Source organism: Chaetomium fimeti (assembly GCF_033439085.1).
Source record: "Chaetomium fimeti strain CBS 168.71 chromosome Unknown B0H64scaffold_1, whole genome shotgun sequence".
In the NCBI taxonomy this organism is placed as follows: Eukaryota; Fungi; Ascomycota; class Sordariomycetes; order Sordariales; family Chaetomiaceae; genus Chaetomium; species Chaetomium fimeti.
In genome coordinates, this window is record NW_026944329.1 from 376691 (window position 1) to 396043 (window position 19353).

General features: G+C 56.8%; 5 protein-coding genes across 5 annotated transcripts; 1 reads left to right on the top strand and 4 right to left on the bottom strand.

The window, feature by feature from the left end:
- Positions 1 to 175: 175 nt before the first annotated feature.
- Positions 176 to 1505, top strand: B0H64DRAFT_2128 (uncharacterized protein). Its single transcript, XM_062799461.1, has one exon. The coding sequence runs from the start codon at positions 449 to 451 to the stop codon at positions 1388 to 1390; it is 942 nt and encodes a 313-aa protein (XP_062663383.1). The 5' UTR covers positions 176 to 448; the 3' UTR covers positions 1391 to 1505.
- B0H64DRAFT_2127 (uncharacterized protein) lies at positions 1506 to 3110 on the bottom strand. The gene has a single exon (XM_062799458.1). It carries the CDS (start codon positions 2860 to 2862, stop codon positions 1621 to 1623), a length of 1242 nt encoding a protein of 413 aa, XP_062663384.1. The 5' UTR covers positions 2863 to 3110; the 3' UTR covers positions 1506 to 1620.
- Positions 3111 to 4660: 1550 nt separating this feature from the next.
- B0H64DRAFT_470031 (MFS transporter) lies at positions 4661 to 7511 on the bottom strand. Its single transcript, XM_062807813.1, has 9 exons — positions 7184 to 7511; positions 6739 to 7121; positions 6408 to 6664; positions 5944 to 6327; positions 5729 to 5886; positions 5421 to 5649; positions 5301 to 5360; positions 5149 to 5241; positions 4661 to 5074 (listed from the first exon to the last, which is right to left on the bottom strand). The coding sequence occupies exons 1-9, from the start codon at positions 7355 to 7357 to the stop codon at positions 4920 to 4922; spliced, it is 1893 nt and encodes a 630-aa protein (XP_062663385.1). The 5' UTR covers positions 7358 to 7511; the 3' UTR covers positions 4661 to 4919.
- Positions 7512 to 10284: 2773 nt separating this feature from the next.
- B0H64DRAFT_2209 (uncharacterized protein) lies at positions 10285 to 12428 on the bottom strand. The gene is made up of 7 exons (XM_062799573.1): positions 11954 to 12428; positions 11887 to 11906; positions 11795 to 11831; positions 11663 to 11739; positions 11219 to 11604; positions 11057 to 11152; positions 10285 to 10982 (listed from the first exon to the last, which is right to left on the bottom strand). The coding sequence occupies exons 1-7, from the start codon at positions 12102 to 12104 to the stop codon at positions 10685 to 10687; spliced, it is 1065 nt and encodes a 354-aa protein (XP_062663386.1). The 5' UTR covers positions 12105 to 12428; the 3' UTR covers positions 10285 to 10684.
- A 3801-nt stretch (positions 12429 to 16229) lies between these two features.
- Positions 16230 to 18319, bottom strand: B0H64DRAFT_351245 (GMC oxidoreductase-like protein; the record flags this gene model as incomplete). Its single annotated transcript, XM_062801460.1, has 2 exons — positions 16230 to 17733; positions 17793 to 18319. 2 exons carry the CDS (start codon positions 18317 to 18319, stop codon positions 16230 to 16232), a joined length of 2031 nt encoding a protein of 676 aa, XP_062663387.1.
- Positions 18320 to 19353: the final 1034 nt, after the last annotated feature.

Here is a 19353-nt window from a genome sequence, read left to right on the forward strand (position 1 = left end):
AACCGGATCAACCCCTTTCTCTGTGCTGGCTCGACACCCGTCAGGCTTAAGTGCCTGCCGTATCATGCACAGTTACGAACTGAGCCTGGTGGCGCCCAACCATCTCGCCCAACCATCTCCAAATTCTGTTCCCCGGCTTGGCTGCATTTTTGATTTCCAACCCTTGCCACTGTCCAATTATTAATCCTCGACATGTCACCGTCGACAGGACGTGCCTTTGCTTCTTGACGATTTAAGCCCGCCATCCCCGGAAAGTCCCCTCTTTCTTGAGGTGTAAAACCAGACACTGCATCTTTGGTTAGAGGTATCGCATCTCATCTTGCTCCATCCCATCTTGAGGGCTCATCTCATCTCATCTACACACTTACACGGCACTCCTATCCCGACCACAATATCATTATCAGACTCTCCCTACGCCCAACCCGAAGTCCGAGCTCCATCCGTAACAATGACCACCACCGGAGAATTCAACTACCTCGACCCGACGTCCATCAAACCGGGCGTCAAGCCCTGGACCAAAGTCGACGGCGCCTACGCCTCCTTCACCCTGTGCGGCGAACAACGCACCGTGACCAACCTCCGCGACCACGTCAAGCCCGACTCCCCGCCAGGCCACCTCGGCAGCGACATCGACGTCGCCGGCTTCGCCTTCTACCACTCCCCGGCAAACGAGAAAGACTTCACCTCGGACGCCGCCGTGCGCGGGCCCTACTACGCCGAGGTCGAAGCCCTCCTCCGGGCCAAGCTCCCCGGCCGCATCGCGCGCATCGAGATCTTCGACCACACGATCCGCAAGCGCGACCCCTCGTCGCCGCGGCAGCCCGTCATGCAAGTGCACGTGGACCAGACGCCGGCGGCGGCCGTGGCGCGCGTGCGGCGGCACGTGACCGACCTCCCGCCGGAGGGCGTCGACGCGCTGCTGGCGAAGCGGTACCAGCTGATCAACATATGGCGGCCGATCCGGCGGCCCGCGACCGACTACCCGCTGGCGGTCGTCGACTGGCGCTCGACGGCGCCCGAGGACCTGGTCCCGCTCGACCTGCTGTACCCGGTGCAGGATCGGGCGGACGGGGATGATGATGATCGGGGCAAGGAGAGGCTGCCGGACCCGACGAAGAAGCGCGAGAGCACCGAGGGGTACGAGGCCAAGGGGGAGACGTACGGCGTGCTGCCCGGGGAGGGCCACCGGTTTTACTATGTCAAGGATATGACGCCGGATGAGGCCATCTTCATCAAGTGCTTTGACAGCTGGGCCGAGGGGAAACCGGGGGGCAAGCAGGGAATCGCGGCGCTGTCGCCACATACCGCGTTTCAGGACCCGGCGACGCCCGAGGGGACCAAGGGGAGGGAGAGTATCGAGGTGAGGGCCTTGGTCTTTTATGACGATTGAGTGTTAGGTACCTAGATAGTCAGGATGTATCCTACATAATACAAATAGGGGGCTTTTTGTGGCAGAGTGCGTCCAGCTCGCCAATAAAGCATTCCAGACTATGGCCAAGTACACGTATCTATCGTAGCACCACAGAAGGATGCCAGGGAACAGACAATGAGGTCATTACAGGAGTGACTATCCTCGTGAGAATCCACCCCCTATTGACGGCAACTCGTGATAACCCCCCCTCAGGCTCCCACCCCCTGTGTGGCGGAGGGTCCAAACCGTTTCTCAGCCCGCTCCTGCATTTCCTTGGTCCACTTGAAGCCGCTGTCCTCGCACTCCTTGGCCAATATGCCATGCTCCTCGACCGTGAGGGTTATGCGTCCTGCCCGGCTCTCCTGCCAGACCGCAAACGGCACTATAAAGCCATGCGCCTTCTGGAACGCGCTCAGCATGTCCACCCTCCCGGGGTCAGCCCGCGCGAGCATCTTCGCGGCCTGGCGCTCAAACGCAGACGGGCTTTGCGCCAGCACCCGCTCGAGGCTCTCCATCTCCGCCTGCAACACCTCCTCACCCACCCCCTCATCCGGCGACCCATCAAAGGGCCCCCGGACCAGCACGGAGCCGTCCTCCCGCACGAGGAACGACTCCCGGGCGAGCCGCCGCAGCGGAATCCCCAGCGCGTGCAGCCGCGCCAGGACGGCTCTACACTTGTCCAAGTCCGCCAGACCGGCCTCGCGCGCGCGGGGGACGTGCTCGAGCAGGAACCCGACCACGCGGCGCGGGCGGCAGTTCTCTGTCACGTACGCCAGGAAGCGCGGCGCCAGGCCCGGGTCGCGCGTCGCGATGATGTGGTGCGTGCGCGCCTCGTTCTCGATGCCCTCCCAGTGGCCCGGCATCCACTCCGACACGCGCACCACCACTTCGGCGTCAACGCCCTGCGGCGGCGCGGGCACGACGGCCGCCGAGAGATAGCCCATGCACTGCAGCTCGGTCGGCTTGGGCACGGTAACCTCCTGGCCGGCCGAGTTGGCGACGGTGGTCCAGCGCGCGCCGGCCGGCGGCTCGGGGCAGTCTGCCTCGTCGATGGTGGTGCCGCACCAGGCCGGGTCCGCGCTGCCCAGGTCGAGGTCCGCGAGCGCGTCGGGGCCGTCATCGGTGGAGGCGAGCTCCAGCTTGGCCTCGGCGCCTCCCTCGGCGGGGGCGGCAAGCCGGCCGACGACCCAGTCGCCTGCCGGGACGTGGTCGAAGGCGAGGTTGGTCAGGCGGCGCTGCTGGGCGTCCACGGGCCCCGCGAAGAGGCGGGCCGTGTTGGGCGCGGCCAGGTATTTGACGGTTGGGCCGCCGCTGTTGCCGGCGTGCTCGCGCGACACGCGGATGCGGTATATGTCGGGCGAGTCGGGGAAGGCGAGCATGCCCGAGAGGACCGTGTCGATGGTGAAGGGTACCGAGAGGGGAACGGTGGTGGAGGGCTGGGAGGAAGACATGGTGGGTACATGCAATGGAAAGCAGGGCGCGTCGTTCTTTCACAGAGAAGTTGTCTTGGGTGACAAGGCTTCGGTAACTTGGAAAAGTGTGTGAGCTGTGAGAACCTTGAGTAAGTGATTTTGGGAGGAGAGAAGCAAGAACTTGCTGCTCTTAAGATGCTTCTCTCCCTTTATCGATGCCAGAATCATGCTTCTGAAGATTGAGGTGTGTACCTACCAACTACATGAGCCGTCCCACCGGAACTGCGGCGGGCTCGATGCATGCAGACCAGTCACGGAAGAACTGGGCGGGGCTATTGTCAATAAAAAGGTTCGCTATTTCCACGTCACCGTGAGCCTAGTCATAAAATCTGGGTTTTGGACTCAACAGTCCGGGTCCCATACCTCCGTACCCAATGACAAGCTCCCTAAGGTACCTTACCTACCTAGGTACCCATGCCTCCAGTGTGCCTCCGGCGCAGCGTGCCAGCACCATCCAACAAGCACGGCCCCCCCACGCTTGCCCCTTGGCTCGCTCGAGGAGGATGGTGGCCTTCTTGTGGAAGCCCTCGCCTGCCACAATAATCAACGGCGTTAATCGTAGCCACCTGCATATCCGACCCTCTCACAAATGCCCCCATAACGCTGCCGGTTCCATCATTAAACTTCCACGGGCCCGCAAGCTCCGGCAGCATTAGTACAACTGTCTTGAGAGGTCAACCTTCGCTGGGCTCAACGGAGAAAGTTTCATATCGGCCAACTGGTGGTTACGTATTAATAGTACACGAAATAAATAACTAGTATACATTCCAACACCTTCTTCCCTTAAAAGAGAGATTTCAGCGTACCATCCTCCGGGGCGCGCACTCTACGTCGTAACGAAGAGGGAAAACTAGGAGTCTTTCCAATTTAAACACCCTATGTTGAAACCGTCACTACCTAGCGAAGTGTATCCTCATTTATATTTTGTTGTTTTGAAAGGTTAGTGTGAGACGGGCCTAGATGTGGTAGGATACCTCTACCGAACCGTTTTAGAGTCAGGTCCGACCGGATTTATCACAGCTTCTTATTGGCCTACTGCTCGATGGCACTATCTATACCTATAATAGCGTGGAAGAATGTATAAGAAGCTTTTCCTTATCTACCTTGGAGAAGCGTATCTTTTGTTATGCCATTTTGGTAAGTCAGAGAGCGGGCGTAGAGAGCAAGAAGAGGGACAAGAAGGTAGGGAGAACGGCATTCTAAGGTTTAAGGGGAGAGGCCGAGAGGGAGGCCACAACAGACAACATAAGCGACCCAGGCCAGCACTGAGGCCGAACCGGAAACAGGATCCTGGCGCCAAATATGCAGGGCCATCGCGAATGTGCGGGGCGCGTACTGGGGGACTATAGGGGGTGAACGAGGTGGAATGGGCTACGCGTTCCGGCCTCCGTCGCCGGCGCCATTTGGAGTCGTTCCGGAGGCCGCCCCGGTCCGGGAACGCGAACCGGTTCTCGGCTGGCAAACCTTCAGGCGAGCGTTGGCCCGTGTTTACTGATTTTGCAAGCACGGCGCCGCTTGTCTTTGTTTCCCCCCCAGGAAAAGGGGTATTTGTTGACCCCTGAAACAGAGGTGGGCCATGGTGTGAACAGTCCCGATTTCCCGTTTAGCAACAATCACTTTTACACACCTTGCATTCTCAAAAAAAGATCCGCAATTATAACTAGGTAGTGTCAACAAAAAGATAGGTAGAGGAACCGACTCGGCACAGCAACCGGATGCTCGGTCCTAGTCAAGTAGTAGAGTGCACAGGCGGGCGTGGCTTGCCCCGGGCCAACGATTAATGAGGAAGAAGGTGCATTGCGAGTTTGCCAGAGGGCCTTTAAGATAAAGCTAGGCTCTTGGGTTAAGGTAACCTTAACCAGGAGGAGGCCCTTCTAACATACAAATCTAGGAGTGGAACTCCTGATGCAAGCCCCGAATAGGAGCCAACCTGGACCAACCGACCAAACAATTACAGCTGCACTGACGTGCGAGCCGGGTATAACCACAACACACCACGCAGAAGGAAATCCATCATTGAGTGTTCCCCTGGATCATTAGGCCGAGCTCGACTCGGTGTTGTGGGCGCTCTTCTCCATGAGCGGAGCGGGCTTGGGGATGTTTTGGCGGAGGATGTGCCGCTTGAAGACGTAAGGTATGGTAACCTTGAGCTCGTAGCTAATGAACTGGCTCGTCGGGACGGAGAAGACCTCTGGGAACGAGAGTTAGCATCGAAATTGTGTTGCCAAACTGAGAGAGGGAGTTGAATGTAGTTGGTCCACTTACGGTCTAATTCTTCCAGGGTAAGCTGCTTGGTTTCGCGCACAAAGCAGAAGATCATGAACCAGGCAATAAGATTCAGGCCAGCGTAGAACCCGACTGTGGACTATTGTTAGCGACCAGGCAAGGACATAGCACTGGAGTAGGGAGGGACATACAAGCTCCGGTGGGAGTCATGACGGTTTGCATACGGGGGAAGGTAAGACCAAGGACACCGGCTGTTGAAGGTTACAGTTAGTAAAGCGCACCGATGGATACTCAAGGGGGACAAAGCTTACCGAAGGTGTTGTTAATGCACACGGCCCAGGCCATGCCCTGCTCACGCTGAATGGTAGGGAATACCTCGGCGGAATACTGGAAAGCAATCGGTCCTTCGCCTAGCGAGTAGGCAATCGTGAAGAGATAGACGAACAAAACGACCGGGCCGAGTTTGGCTGCTCTGTCTTCGCTGGGGTTGAGCAGAGAGAGACCACCTGCAAGCAAAAAGACACACATAAATGGGAACGTCTAAATGGCGTGGGGAAGTGCAATGGTTAGCTCAAGGGGTACAGCACCGGGGGGGGGGGTTCAAGCAGTGAGAGCTCACGATCATGCAGAGAGTGCGGCGCCCCTTGGTATCAATCAGGAATAGGGTGGGAATGGTAGCGAGGACCTGAACGGCACCAAAGCCGAGAGAGGCATAAAGGGCGTCGTGCGGCGAGTAGCCGACGTTTTCGAAGATGCTGGAGCTGTAGAAAGAGATAACTGTGAGGCGTCAGCGGATATGTTGGCATGCGGACGCGGGAAGAATGGAAAACACACTGTTAATGCCACACATCTGCTGGGCAATCATGACCGTCGAGGCACCATAGTTGGAGCGTCTGATCCTAGGGACGGCAAAGCAGTCCCAGAGACGGGTAAAGTAGGTGGAGCCGGCGGCCAAGCGGGCTTCCTCCTCGTAGATGATCCAGGAGTAGTAGTAGTCCCTGACGGCGATGATGTTGTGTGCACGAAGGCGACACATGGAGCGGAATGCCTCGGCCTGTTTGCCGTGCTTCATGAGCCAACGCGGGGACTCGGGACAAAAGTAGATGCCGACGGCGAGGATCAACGAGGGGATAAAGGCAGAGCCGAGCTGTAGACGCCACTCGAGGTTGTCTTCGACGCCCAAGACGGCGATATTGGCAAGGAGACCGAGGAAGATGCCTAGGTAGGTAGGGAACATTAAAAATCAGTTTGCCTGAACCTGGAAACCACTAGATAGGTAGGTAGGCAAGGAAGCTTACCGATAACGACCCAAAGCTGCCAGAACATGACGAGAGCACCACGGATGCGGGCCGGAGCCATCTCGGCCGAGTAGATAGGAACAGTCGCGTTCTTTGCGCCAATACCAATGCCCATCACGAAGCGGGCTGCGAAGAGGCCCTGCCAAGACTGTGCACAGGCAGATCCGATCGGGGTAAGGGTGAGACAGACAGCGGTGATGAAGATTTCACCGCGCCGACCAAAGTATTTATTCAGAGGATCGACGATAAAGGCACCACTGCCAGGACTGTGTCAGTGGCATTGCACACTGCTGCGCAAGGTTTAGGTTTGCAATGGGCAACATGAACTTACATAAGACCGGCTGTCAGGAAGATGATGGAGTTGATGAGACCCTGAATCCACTGGTCCGTGGCCGAATTTTCGATATCGAGGCCGAGCGACTGGGGAAAAGTCAGGTTGGCGCCGTTGGTACCAGTTTGGTCCCAGCCTTGGGTCGCGGCGCCCATGGCGCACAAGCCGATGGCGTACCAGAGCGAGGAGGTGCCGTGCCATTTGTGAGCCTTCTCATATTCCAGGGCTGCGAGCTCCTCTTCGGTGAGGCCGGGGACGCTCGCGAAGTTATCCATGTCGCGGGCGACGAGGGCGCCACGCCCGAAAATATCGACGTGCTCGGCCATGCCATGTTCCTCGGCGAATCGCCTGGCGTCGGCGACAACCTGCTCCGAAGAAACGCGCTGTTTGATTTTGTAAGTTGCTGTTGTCAATGGTGAGAGGACAGCCGGAAACTTTGACCTACAGTAAGCGGATTCTCGATAACATTGAGGGCGACCGAGCTGCGACGGCCACCCTTGGTCGCGGTAGCGTCTTCCATCTTCACGTCCTCCGGCGTCGAGCTCACTGCCTCCTGAGCCGACACCGGCTTCTCGCCATGAGAGGCCGTCGGTTCGACCGCTGTCGCGTCTTTGGCCATTTTCTTTTTTTTTTCCTTTGGGCGTGGAATCCCCTATGGACCTCGGATTTGTGGTGAAGGAGGATGGAGGAAGGGCGGGGACATTAAAAGCTTGAGAAGCTTGAGAAGCTTGAGAAGCTTAAGAAGGCCCGGGGTCCAACGCGTCTCACTAACGACCTACCTAATACAGTTGATGTGCATGCTGAATACTTGATCAGTGCCGATTAGCCGTTCCTTGGCAAACATACCAAGACCTCTTTCCCCTCGTCCCTCCCCAAGATCCTTCCTGGGAGGCAACAAGATGGAAGCGATTGAACGAATCAACAGTCATTCCAAAACCTGGGGCCCCACCATTTCCCCGGAACTCCGCTGTTTTCCCCGACCTCCTCCATGGCTCCATGGGCTCGAACTCGAGCTCGAGCATGGATGGGAATCCTGAACAATCCTTAACCTCGGCCATTTCGCGACGTCATATCCAAGGAAGTGGTGCAACACAACGTCGCACCGCATCCTTTCGCGTCTTCCTGTGGACATCCAGAGTCAAGAGGCCACCAATAGGATCCCTTATCACGTTACAGAGACCAGCGTTTCTCGGTCAGAAATCAACGGCTGACTTTTGGTCCCCGCTCACTTCACGTGGCTGGCCCCTTGCGTGGAGCGACAGTGTACATTCGGACATCGTCTTCCTCGAAAGGGAAACGGGCTCCCGTACGACGAAAACGAGAGCTGGATATGCTCTTAGATAACCTCGCCCTGCGATATCCTTAGGCTCATTGCCTTCGGCTTTGCGCAGCTTGTATACCTGCTCGTCCGGTATAACTACCTATGTGCTAACTAGTGCGAGTACGAGTTACCTGGCGAGCCTGGTAGGGACGCTTGCCGGGCCTTGCAAAGCCTCGCACTGCGAGGGGAAAATTTTCAGCGCCCAGAATTGGAAGTGCGAGGGGTTGCACTGCGACCCATGATTGTCGATCATTTGATTCCCATCTTGGAGGGATTTGCGCTCCTTCGCGCGGGCGGTACAGTGCTTTTACACGTATATGGGGAAATTCGGCACTGGCCTCTGCTTCCCCACGGGGGGTCTGGAACCGCTCAAAGCATTAAGGTTAAACGATTGATGAAGATGTGCGCTTCACCCGCTTTTTTTGTTTCTGGTAAAGAGCTGACTCGCTCCTCGTAAATACTGTGTAAGACGAGTGCAAAGCATGTAACGGCTCATAAATGAGCGACTCGAGATACAGTCCTTTGCCGCGGCAGGAAGAAAGGAAGAGGGGAAACAGATACAAGAAAAAGAAGAAGAAAAAGAAGGAAAACAGGGTCAAGGAAAGGCGCCAGGTTTACTCCACCTTGTTGATGCGTGTATCGCCTCGGCGGAATCACTTTTGCGCTTTTCTATCCGACCCACTACTTATCTGCTCCTACAACGGTTCTGCGGCCTGCACACGGCTCAAGTGAATGAGGCAAGTTGGATAGGTACCTACGTACCATCGAAGTTTAGTCCCCCAAGCCAGCTCTGCATCTCCCGACTCTTAACCAAGGTCTCCGGGGACCGGGTATATGGTCAATGAGCGCGGTGGGGTCACGGTGTTCGTCGGTATCCACACAATCCAGTTACCTCGGTATGTACTTACCTATTGAAGGCAGTTAATGTTCGTTGGCGTGGCGCGGGTTGTCGTGAAACTGAAAGGAAGTCTCACCACTGAGGGGATAAGGTAAGAATATACGCGTCGAAGGTAGTGGAAATAAAACGAATCGTGATCCTATACACTCCGACCTCGACCCATCGGACCCTAGAAGCCGGGACTGTGGAATGCTGTGCCGCCGAGCGAGACACCGAGGCCATACCCTTACCGGACCAAGCCATGTTCTTGAGGCAACTCTGCTGTTCCGGTTCCCAATATCGCCTAAAGGGGAACACGCACGCTTCAACGTCGCTCGACAGCCTCTCTGAAGTTTCCATAGGTTGAATGGTGCGCAGCCACATGCTGTAACGTTACTCTCTCGGGGCTCTGATCGAAGGCCAAAGTCCCCGGTGCCGAGGGGTGAACAATGACATGTATGGTAACGCGTGGCGGCGCTGAGGGCAAACCATCTTGACATCCGACCCGGGATAGGCTGGGCCGAAGAATCAATATGGCAATCTTTAGACGAGAAAGGTGCAAGGCAACCGTGAAGGGGCCCCTCGCCGACTAAAAACACCACAATACTCCCTACAAATTCCACATTCCCCACGCGTTGTTCACCGACTTAGGTGAGTGTTCGACTCGCTTCACCATGCCCCCCACACTACATTGACACAGTGCACGATACAAGTGTTCCTGTAAACAACAAGGGTCATTGGTGGGCCGGGGTAGAGGTCTAATCTAAAACGAAGAAACAGAGATACTGGAACTTCCAAGATTCAATTATAAATAAGTACCTCCCTACCTATTTATGCTTCCCCAGCGCTACCAAGTTTCGGAAACAGTAGAGCGCATCTTCTCCACCTACTCTACACCGTGTTTCCCTCCCCGGCATTCGACATATCAAGAATCCCTCTCGGCGAGTTATCACCACTCATGATGACCCAACCCAACACCGCAGTACTGGCGCTTGCCCTGTCGTTCACACGGATGGTGGTCGCCGCGCCAGTCGCCAGCTCGATTTATCCACTCTGGTACACGTCTTGGTGGTTGCTGCCGCATTCTTCCTCAAGTTCGGCAAGTTCGGACCAGCATCTCACACCAACAGACGTCGCCATCATTGCGTCCGTGTTTGGGGGGTTGATCGGAATCCCAATTTTGTTTTGTTTCGTCCTATTTATGTATAAAACGCGCGGTACCAAGCGGAAATGTGTCAAGGGGTTGGGAAAGAATGTCGCGTCCAAGGTTGGCATGTGCATCGGCGCTGCTAGACGCAAGTTGCCAGGGGCGAGGGCCAGCTCAACCAACAACGATGGCGTTACCCCGGCCCAGAATAACACGGCTACCTAGATGACAAGCTTCCGGGACCACGGAAACTGGAGGCTAGGGAAGGTCGTGGGGTCAACCCGCCACGCGAGGGGGGTTAGTATTGTTCACATTTACCGCCGTCTCTAAAATACGAGTAGCATTACCGGCAAAGCAAGTACCCCCTCAAAGTGTGCTGCAGTGTTTATAGACTAAAGCGTATTCATTAAAATTGTAGCCCAACGCCGCATCATCAAACGATACACAAGCAATCCCAGAGACCGTACCCTCGAATCGATGTGCAAAACCGGCCCAATAACTAAGAATAACTCACTTGTTCCAGTCCCCAAACGCCGTGCCGATCCAAAACCCGCCAACGATGAAGGTGTCCCACAACTACCGAGAGACGGCAGCGCACCCGCTATACCTGTTCCCGCCGACTGCTGGAGCCGGCGCCCTGGCCAAAGAATGTATTGCGCCAGCTCGGCGACGCCGGCATTGAGGTCGTCGAGTTGGTTGAGTCGGTCCCGGTCTCTTTATCCCGCCCGCGCGCGGGCGAGCTCGGCAACCGCTGCGCCACCTGGGACACGGGGATGGTGTAGAGGTCCACGGCCTCGTCCCTCCGGCCGAGATGCATCAGCGACGGGATGTAGCGGCCGACGAGGGCGCGCAGGCAGGGCGCGCAGGCGCAGACGATGCCGACGTTGGTCTCGATGATGCTGTGCGCGGTTGGTTAGTTGGTCGGATGATGCGTCCCGCGGTGTGGCACCGTCCGATAGGGGGCTCGCCATACCTCCAGATGTAGTTCACCGCGAATTTGAAGGTGAAGTCCGTGTCTCCCCACCCCTGGGCGACGATGACGAAGCGCATGACGCTCACGCCGAAGACGCTGCCGGGTGTTAGCACAAGGACAAGCAAGCATTGGGCCGCCAAAAAGAACTATTGCCCAACGTACAATCCACCTGTTCCGAGGATGGCCGCAAGCGCAGCCTTCTGGGCGAAGCCGATCCGCAAGGGCCCGATGATCCAGGCGGGCAGGACCAGCAGCACGGCGTCGGTTATGCAGTTGAACGCGACGAGCCACCCGTACCACGGATCCATGGCGAGGCATCTCCCCTTGCCCTCCATCGTGGCATAGTCCCATTGGTAGTTGATGGGCTGGCACCCAAAGAGGAACCCGAAGGCGCCGGTCAGATAGGCGGCAATGACGAGGAACATTAGGATATAGACGGCGATGTTGAAGCGGCGAGAGGTTGAGAAGCGGAGGTAGAAGCGAAGGATGGACGTTTTGATGAAGAGGATTGAGATGTTACCGGTGATAGCGATGGAGAGGATGGAGAGCTGGGAGTTGCGTCAGTCTGCCAGCGCCCACCCGGGGAAGTCGAGGATGACGACGCACCATCATGAACGTGCGCAGGTTGGTTAGTCCCTGCGCGGCCAAGTACGCGCGGTGGTAGCCCAAGCCATGGTTGGTGACTGTATATGGTCAGTGCTTGTTTAGGTGGGCATGATCTGGTGCGACGGCACATACGGATGGCGATACAAATCGAGTAGCTGATCGAGAAGACCTATGAAGATTTAGTCAACCTGCATGGTGGAGCAGTCCCGCAACAACAGGCTTACTAGTGCCGCTAGAATGAGCCCTGGACTTGGGTCAGCAACGTCGTCGTCGAGGAGGGGCGGCACATACAGTCGTCTACGTGAATGGTCCGGAGGATTCTCCGGGCGGTGAAGAAGCGGAGGGCCACAAAAAGGACGGCAAACAGGGGAGCCAGGATGCAGGTAAGGACAATGCTGCCTGCCAAAGACTCGGGATTGTCAGCATCGGTGGTGTTGTTCATGGCGGCGACTTCAGAGGCGTCGGCAGCCTCCTCTTGCGGTGGTCCACCGTCATATGCGCTGCACCGGGACGATGATGGCGATGGAGAGGAGCGGCGGTGGAGTGTTGGCTGGATGCTGGAGGTTGCGGGCTGGCGGTTCAAAAGGAGAGCGCGAGAACAGTTCAAACCCGATCTTCAATCTTCACCGATCGGGCTGGCCAAAGGGGGGGGTGATGAGGATTGTTTGTTTCCCCAGACCGGTTGCAGATCCTGGCTGGCCATTTTCTTGGGTTTGGCTCGATTGGTCGAGATGGAGTTTCGCCTGAGTTCCCGGGTGCCGGGTGGCCGACCCCAATATTTGCACGGAGTGAGATCTTTGTTGCACGGAGTAACTAGGCTCAGTCAAGCACAGCGCAGGGAGCACCCTGACTCAAGACTGAGCTTGAATAGGTGGCGCATGTGGGGAGTGATTGCTTCAAGTCTGTGGGCCATGTGGCGATGAGCAAGGGAGTCTGGAGTTTTGTGAGACCGCTAGCTGTATCAGGCCTAATTACTCCGTGCAACAAGGATTTCGCTCCGTGCAAATACTGGGGTTGAGCGCGGCGGATGTGGCCAAAGCTGGGGCGAGACGAAACGTTTTGGATTTTGTTTGCAAAGTCTCAGATGCCACATGCAGTTGGGAATGGGCAGTCAAGCAACAGACTGCAGTGAGCAATGCTTGCGAAATATTCCCGGAGGTGGTTTGTCATCACTGGAAGGAAGGAGCCTGACCTCCTTCCTGAATGAAATCGAGGGAGGCATTCTTGCGGTGGCTTATGGGCATCCCTGTCCGTCTAACCACATCGAGCAGAGTGGCACTTCGCTTCGTTGCTCTTGCTTCTTTTTCCTTTTCTCTCTCTATGAAGTACGTTTATCTTTCCTTTTTGTCTTGGGCATTGGTCTCACAGTTCCTGCGCGTACCAGCTGCGTAACGCGATGCCAGCCGCCAGACAGATCGTAGTTGCATCCGGTCCTTCCGGACGACATTGAGCGCGGATTTCTTTCCGACTTGAGCGAGCTGTCACCTGGCAAACACAACAATTTCCGAAAGTGCAGCCGACCGTTCTCCCTTTTTCAACAGTGCGAGTCGGACAACGACGACTGGTATTACGGTAGCACCAAGTATCCGGAAAAGCGCAGAGCACTGCAAGGTGCACGGAATGTCTGTACAGTTTGTGAGGTGTAGTCCAAGGCGGCGATGATTTTGATCGTCTTCGATGGGTGTTCCCAATAAGCCAGAAAAAGAAGTGGCGTCGGAGTGCGGAGTGCGTTGAAGTGTTGATAGGGATTATACCGCCTCAGGAGAGAACTGAAAAGACGAGTGGTCTTAAAGCAACCTGGAACCTACTAATTGCTAGTATCCAGGATAAAACAACGAACGTCGGGACTATAAGTGAAAAGACAGAATGTTGTCATGTTGGAGATGCTTGCAATTTTGGTGGTTTACACCGTCTGGTCAGATTCGAGTCCCGCTGCAGCACAAAACGACTTGGAGTTTCTCTCATGTCAGTAGCACCGCCCAAGCTACCGTAGGTACCCATGCATTGGAGGCTGCAATATTGCGGCGTCTCAATGGCGTGAGTTAATCTCAGGATATGCAATTTTGAGACAGTGGCACGAATAACTGGAACCTAACTCCAGTCCTCTCAGAGTCACCGACTGCTTCTCTCATTGGGTTACTGAACCCGTGGATATCAACCCAAGCGGTTGATCCTACGCGGCCCTATCCCCAATTACAAGACCGTTGGTCATGGTCGTCCAGTTTGGCGAACCAGGAAGGACGTTATTAGTAACCCGCAAAAAGTCACAATTCACGAACCCCTTGCCGCCAGGCTCGTGATAGCCAACATCTTCCCCTCACGCTAGACTTCCATTCCTGGCGTCTGGATCGGCGCTTCGTCGTGGATGCCACCCAAGGCTGTGCGCCAACCCTGTCTGTCTTTAGCGTGACATCTTGCAGAGAGTCCCCGTGGGCCCGAAGCAAGCCAACCAGTTCTCCCGCCGTGCACCCGAACCCCCTGGGCTGTAGGGACCGTAGGGCCTGCAACCGCGCTCTCTGGGAGAAGGACGGGGGGATCTGCGTCCGGCCGCTGGGTCGAGCGGGAAGCGCCGCGTGGTTCAACTGTCTCGACACCAGCCGAAGAATGCACAAGGAAGGCAGGCCCCATGGCTCCAGGTATTCTACGATAAGCAACAGCGGCTCGGCCCACAGCCGAATTAGACGTTGGTCGCCCAGTGGAGCCCGCACCCCGGGTCGGCTGGGTGGGCGCGGACGGCCGGACCCGCAGCCGGCGCGGCGACGGGCGGCCAGCCCGAGCGGCGGAGGACCATCCCGCGACTCCCCGGCCGGGCGACGAGAGGTGAGACTCACAGCAATCTTGCCGTCTGCAAGTGTCTGGCCTTGGTTCCCCGGTTGCTCTGGGGATCCTGGATCGCCAGTGATTTTGCGACGTCTTGAGCCAGCAGCTCGTAGGCCAGTTGGCGGGTCACGCCGTCGGGTCTGGCTTGGCGGGTTGGTGCCGGCGGCCAACCGTCCGCGAACTTCGAATCGGCCCGGTTATAGACTTTGCGCCGGTCTGTGGATTGGGCCGCGGGGTTAGCTGGGGCAAGGCGGGATGGGGGGAAAGAGGACACTTACATCTCGGGTCGACATTCGGAGGCACAGGAGCCTGGTTGGGGCAAATGTTGCTCCCAACAGGCCGGGCCGGGAACCGGAAGGTGCCGGGACACGGACATTCGGCGCCGTCGGTGGGTATGTGTCCATATGAGGTAGGTATTTTCATTAGCACCACTGACTTGGATGAGAGTGGTTGGAGTACCTACGCGATTGAGACGACTTTTGACCCCTTGGTCCCAGTACCAAATCAACGGGACCGCCTTCTCGTCAAGAATGCACCTTGGAAGGAGATAAACATCAGGATTAAAAGCGCACTGGATACCCACCACTCTAGGTGCACTGTACAGCAGCAGACGGATCGACTAATGTCGGCGGTCCTAGAAGCGGTCCAAACCTTGACACCGAAAGCCAGACCATCGCTATACACCAAGAGGTAGTGGACAGCCGACCTTACACAACTACGTCGTATTTACACATACTGGAGGAACCGTGCCCGGGCCAAACGACGAGCGGGGCGAGCTTTGGTGGACTTGGAGGAAACGGCAAAAGGGGCAGCAAAGCAGTACCACGACGCTATCCGACAACAGAAGAAAAAGCACTGGGACGAGTTTCTCGCGGACAACGGCAATATCTGGAAGGCTGTCAAGTACCTGAAATCCGGCGACGACACGGCGTTCGGAAAGGTGCCACAGCTCGTCAAAGCAGATAGAACAGTCACGGCTAGAGTGTTGCCAACACACGCCAGCACCGCCGCAGCGCAAGATGCTCAACCTCAGTCTCCCCACCTCTATCCTCTCCTGCATTCTGCTCGTCGTCGTCGCGGCCCCGGTAAAAGTAGGCGGCCTACTCGCAACAAGATCGCCCACCTCCAGTCGAAGACACCATCCCCGCTCTCGCCATCACCACCCCTGACGACAGCAGCAATAACACAGCCAATAACCCGTGCAGCAGCACACCACCACCACCACCACCACCACTCACCCGGACGACCATCGTCGTCGCAGGCTGGACGTACCTCGGTTGTTACTATGACTCGAGTGTGCGCATCCTCGCCGGCGCCGAGCAGCGGGGGCCAACATCACCAACGACGTCTGCGCTAGCTTTTGCTCGGACAGCGCCGACGTCGATAGCGGGCCGCGGCACTTTGGGACGCAGCATGGCAGCCGATGCTTTTGTGGCACCCTGAGTGATGTGGTGCTGGGCAGCAAGAAGGTGCGCGAGTGGCAGTGCAATTACCAGTGCAGGGGGAGAGCTGGTACGACGGAGAATCGTGGTGCGAACTGGGTGTTAAGTTTGTGGGAGCGGGACGGGAGTTGATTGTGTTGAAATGCTGGTAGTGCTGTCGAAGGCTGGGCTCACCGTGCGGTGCATTTGCGTGGCGGTGAGGGCGGTTAGTGAGGAAACGACTGGACGGCATATTATCATACCTAGGTAACTACCTAGGTACCGACTTAAGCATAACCACATCCCAAATCTTCCTCTCTACCTATCTAATCCCTCCTAGTAGCAGCATCCTCCAAGATCGCCTCAGCCGCCTTATAACTCGCCATGAACTGGCCAACAATAGGAAACGGACTCGGCACTCTGGGTAGCGCACTCCCATCTACCACTCTCAGGTTCCTCACCCCCCGAACCCGAAACCTGGGATCTAGAACCGCAAACGGATCATCATCGGCACCAATAGCCGCCGACGACGAAGCATGATGCGAGTAGACCTGCCTTCTTATAAACTCCTTGGTAGCTTTCTCGGTGCAGTTCGTCCCAATCTCGCCAACGCAAGGCTGGAATTCCGTAAACGGCCCAACGGGAGTTTCCACCCCCCTCAAAACCCCCCTTCCAAACTCAACGCCCTCATACAGAGCCTGCAGATCCACGTCGGCATTCTCGGCCCAGAAGTCAAAGAATATCTCGGGCACATCCCTCGGATTGGCCGATCGCAGCTTCACCGTCCCGCCACGGTGGTTGCGTCCCTGCGTATGCGCCATGGCAAAGGTAAACGTGCTCGGCGGGTCTCCCTGCGGTCGAGAATAGCCCGGGAAGAAGCCCCGGAACACGTCCGGCGGGTTCCACAACACCAGGTCTCTCTCGCCGTCCCGGGAGACGGAAGTCCGGAGATGGGTGGCGTGCGGCGGGCCGGGGATGGCGTACGGCCCCCGGCCCTGCCGCCACAGGTCGATGCATGGATCGTCGCCCACGCCGAGGGTGCATTGGACCGGCGCCGGGGATGCCGGCCCCAGGTCGACCGAGGCGGTCGCGGCGAGGCTGATTTCGTAGTCGTCCTGCAGGCGGGCGCCTACGCCGGGAAGGTCCACGAGGACTGGGATACCGAAGGAGTCGAGTTCTTCGCGGGGCCCGATACCGCTCAGTTTGAGGAGCTGCGGGGTGTTGAAGACGCCTCCGGATAGGATCACTTCGCGGCGGGCGAAGACTTTGTGCGTTGTCGGGTTGGTGGTGGCCTTTCCTGCCGAGGAGCGAGGGTCGGCGCGGTAGAGGGACTTGCCGCGGAGGTATTCGACGCCTATTGCTCGGGGCTGGCTACCAGAGTTGGCTCCTCCGCTGGTCCGGTCGTTGTCGTGCGAGAATAGAACACGGGTAACCAGGGACTCGAGTTGGATCGTGAGCGGATTCGCTGGAGATCCGTCCGTCTTACGCTCCGCAAGTGTGGCCTCCAAGAGGTCATTGGCATTGGTCCGGTGACCCAAGGGTGTGTGGTGGAAGGGGAAGTTGAAGAGGCCCTGTTGCTGGTCTCGGTCTGGGCTCGCCGAGTTGGCGTCTGTTCGCATTCGTTCGAAGAGGTGCGCCTGGTCGCTGCCATGTCCCAGAGTGGCGGCCAACTCGCCGAGGATGGATAACTCGGCGGTTCGGTTTGCCCACGCCATTTCGGGGTTGGGAGTCGAGGTGGCGAGCCAACCGTCAAACCCGTGACCCGGTGTTCCGGGAGGGAGGTAGGTGTTGTTTTCCAAGCGGACGAAATACTGACGCATATTTTCGTGTCTGGTATTCCGGTAAGCAACTGGTCGTTATGAGTTGTGCTGAGTGATGTATGCACTTACCCCCAGGAAGCATCACTAGTGATGTTGGCGATGTAGTCCCAAAAGCTATCCTGAGGAACGATTGCGGCACCAGCATTATGAGCAGAGCATCCGCCCAGCGTTCCCGACCGTGGGTAGTATATACCCAGCGGTCTGGCACCCTCAGGGGGGCTTTGGCCGACATAGTGGTTCCCGTCTTCGGTTTCCCAAGTCAAGTAGCGGTTACTATTCTGAACCTCGTCATCTGCGTGGTATCGCACGAAGAAATCCCAACGCAGCTTCTCGTCTTCGGCTGCAACATCGGCAAGAGCGAGTGCAACGCTAGTGTTGAGATTGCGTCGCTGGTCGTCACCGGCATCCAGGAGAAGAACCGAATACCCGTTTTTGGAGAGTTGGGAGGCAACAGGAGCGCCGCCAGGACCCGACCCGACGACGATGTAATCGTAGGTTTCATTCGTGTCGAAGGGCTGTGATCCCGCGAGGGTAGGGCCGGCCAAGGTGCACGAGGCGATCGCCAGGGGCCAGGGGGCAATGAGATTCGCTCGCATGTTGACTTGGGAATCTTTACCGGTATTGGTGATGTTGGTGGGCGCGGTAAGGGAAGTCTAAGTCTCTAATCTAACGGTAGAGAGCTTTTGCGAGACCTATTTATACGTCTATGGCATCTCTGTATCACGAGATGATCACTTGTTCTGAACATGATGTTGGGCTAGCCAAGACTGTTCGATATCCTCAGCCACCTTCCTCCACGTAATACTCGTCATCAGCAACACTTGTATAGTTCTGTTCCCTGTCTTTCGAAATCCGATGCCTTAATTAGACGCGGACATAATTGTACCTTAAACTCCGAACTCCTGTTGTAGTCTACTCTTATTTGGAAGAGTAACGGATTTCCATATATTAATCTCACCTGTTGGTTCCCTTCCCATTTGTTTTGACATCCGCCAAGTGCAGTTTCGTCGGTAAAGGGGGCCGAATCCAATGCTTCGACTGGACGCGGACATAATTGTGCCTTAAAGTCCTAACTCCACGTAAGAGCCAATTCCGAGAATGACACTCTACAGAGGAGCTGACGTCGCTAATAGGGATTACAAATTCACGAAAGTGAGGCCTCCACTTTGCAACTTTCAGCGCGGATGCCCTCTCCCACACCGCGCTATTCCGACAACGCATGTTGCTGAGACCCGACACTCTGCATGCGTTTGTCCGGGGGTTGGTCCGGCTTCTAGACATACTGATGTAAAGATTATACATACTAGACACTGGGCCGGTCGGTAGATAGTAACCATACATCTTGCATAATGGACGCGTCCGACTCGGCTTTGAAGCGCGATGGTATCCTGTTGTGCGCAAGCAAAAGAGGAATTCCTTGCTATTACAAGGATACGGGCACCCTATGTAGTTCAACATATCCAGCCCCTCGATCTCCAAACACGGCGGATTCTTAGTGTTTATGAAAGAATGGAAGGGCAACTCTACTACTTCTCCTCTTTGTTGACACCAAACAAGGTAAGCACCTAGGCAGCCGTTGTCACTTCCGGTCGACTGGACTACGCCGCTGCTAGATACTCCTGGCCCTGAG

Bases quoted from the DNA above. Each gene is read 5' to 3' on its own strand.
- B0H64DRAFT_2128 (XM_062799461.1), top strand. From the start codon at position 449: ATGACCACCACCGGAGAATTCAACTACCTCGACCCGACGTCCATCAAA.
- B0H64DRAFT_2127 (XM_062799458.1), bottom strand. From the start codon at position 2,862: ATGTCTTCCTCCCAGCCCTCCACCACCGTTCCCCTCTCGGTACCCTTC.
- B0H64DRAFT_470031 (XM_062807813.1), bottom strand. From the start codon at position 7,357: ATGGCCAAAGACGCGACAGCGGTCGAACCGACGGCCTCTCATGGCGAG. The intron at 6,328-6,407 runs GTAAGCTTCCTT...CTACCTACCTAG, and splicing joins GCAGCTTTGGGTCGTTATCG to GCATCTTCCTCGGTCTCCTT. The intron at 5,650-5,728 runs GTGAGCTCTCAC...CACGCCATTTAG, and splicing joins GCCGCACTCTCTGCATGATC to ACGTTCCCATTTATGTGTGT.
- B0H64DRAFT_2209 (XM_062799573.1), bottom strand. From the start codon at position 12,104: ATGAACAACACCACCGATGCTGACAATCCCGAGTCTTTGGCAGGCAGC. The intron at 11,740-11,794 runs GTATGTGCCGTC...GACCATATACAG, and splicing joins CTCGATTTGTATCGCCATCC to TCACCAACCATGGCTTGGGC. The intron at 10,983-11,056 runs GTATGGCGAGCC...AACCGCGCACAG, and splicing joins GCGGTGAACTACATCTGGAG to CATCATCGAGACCAACGTCG.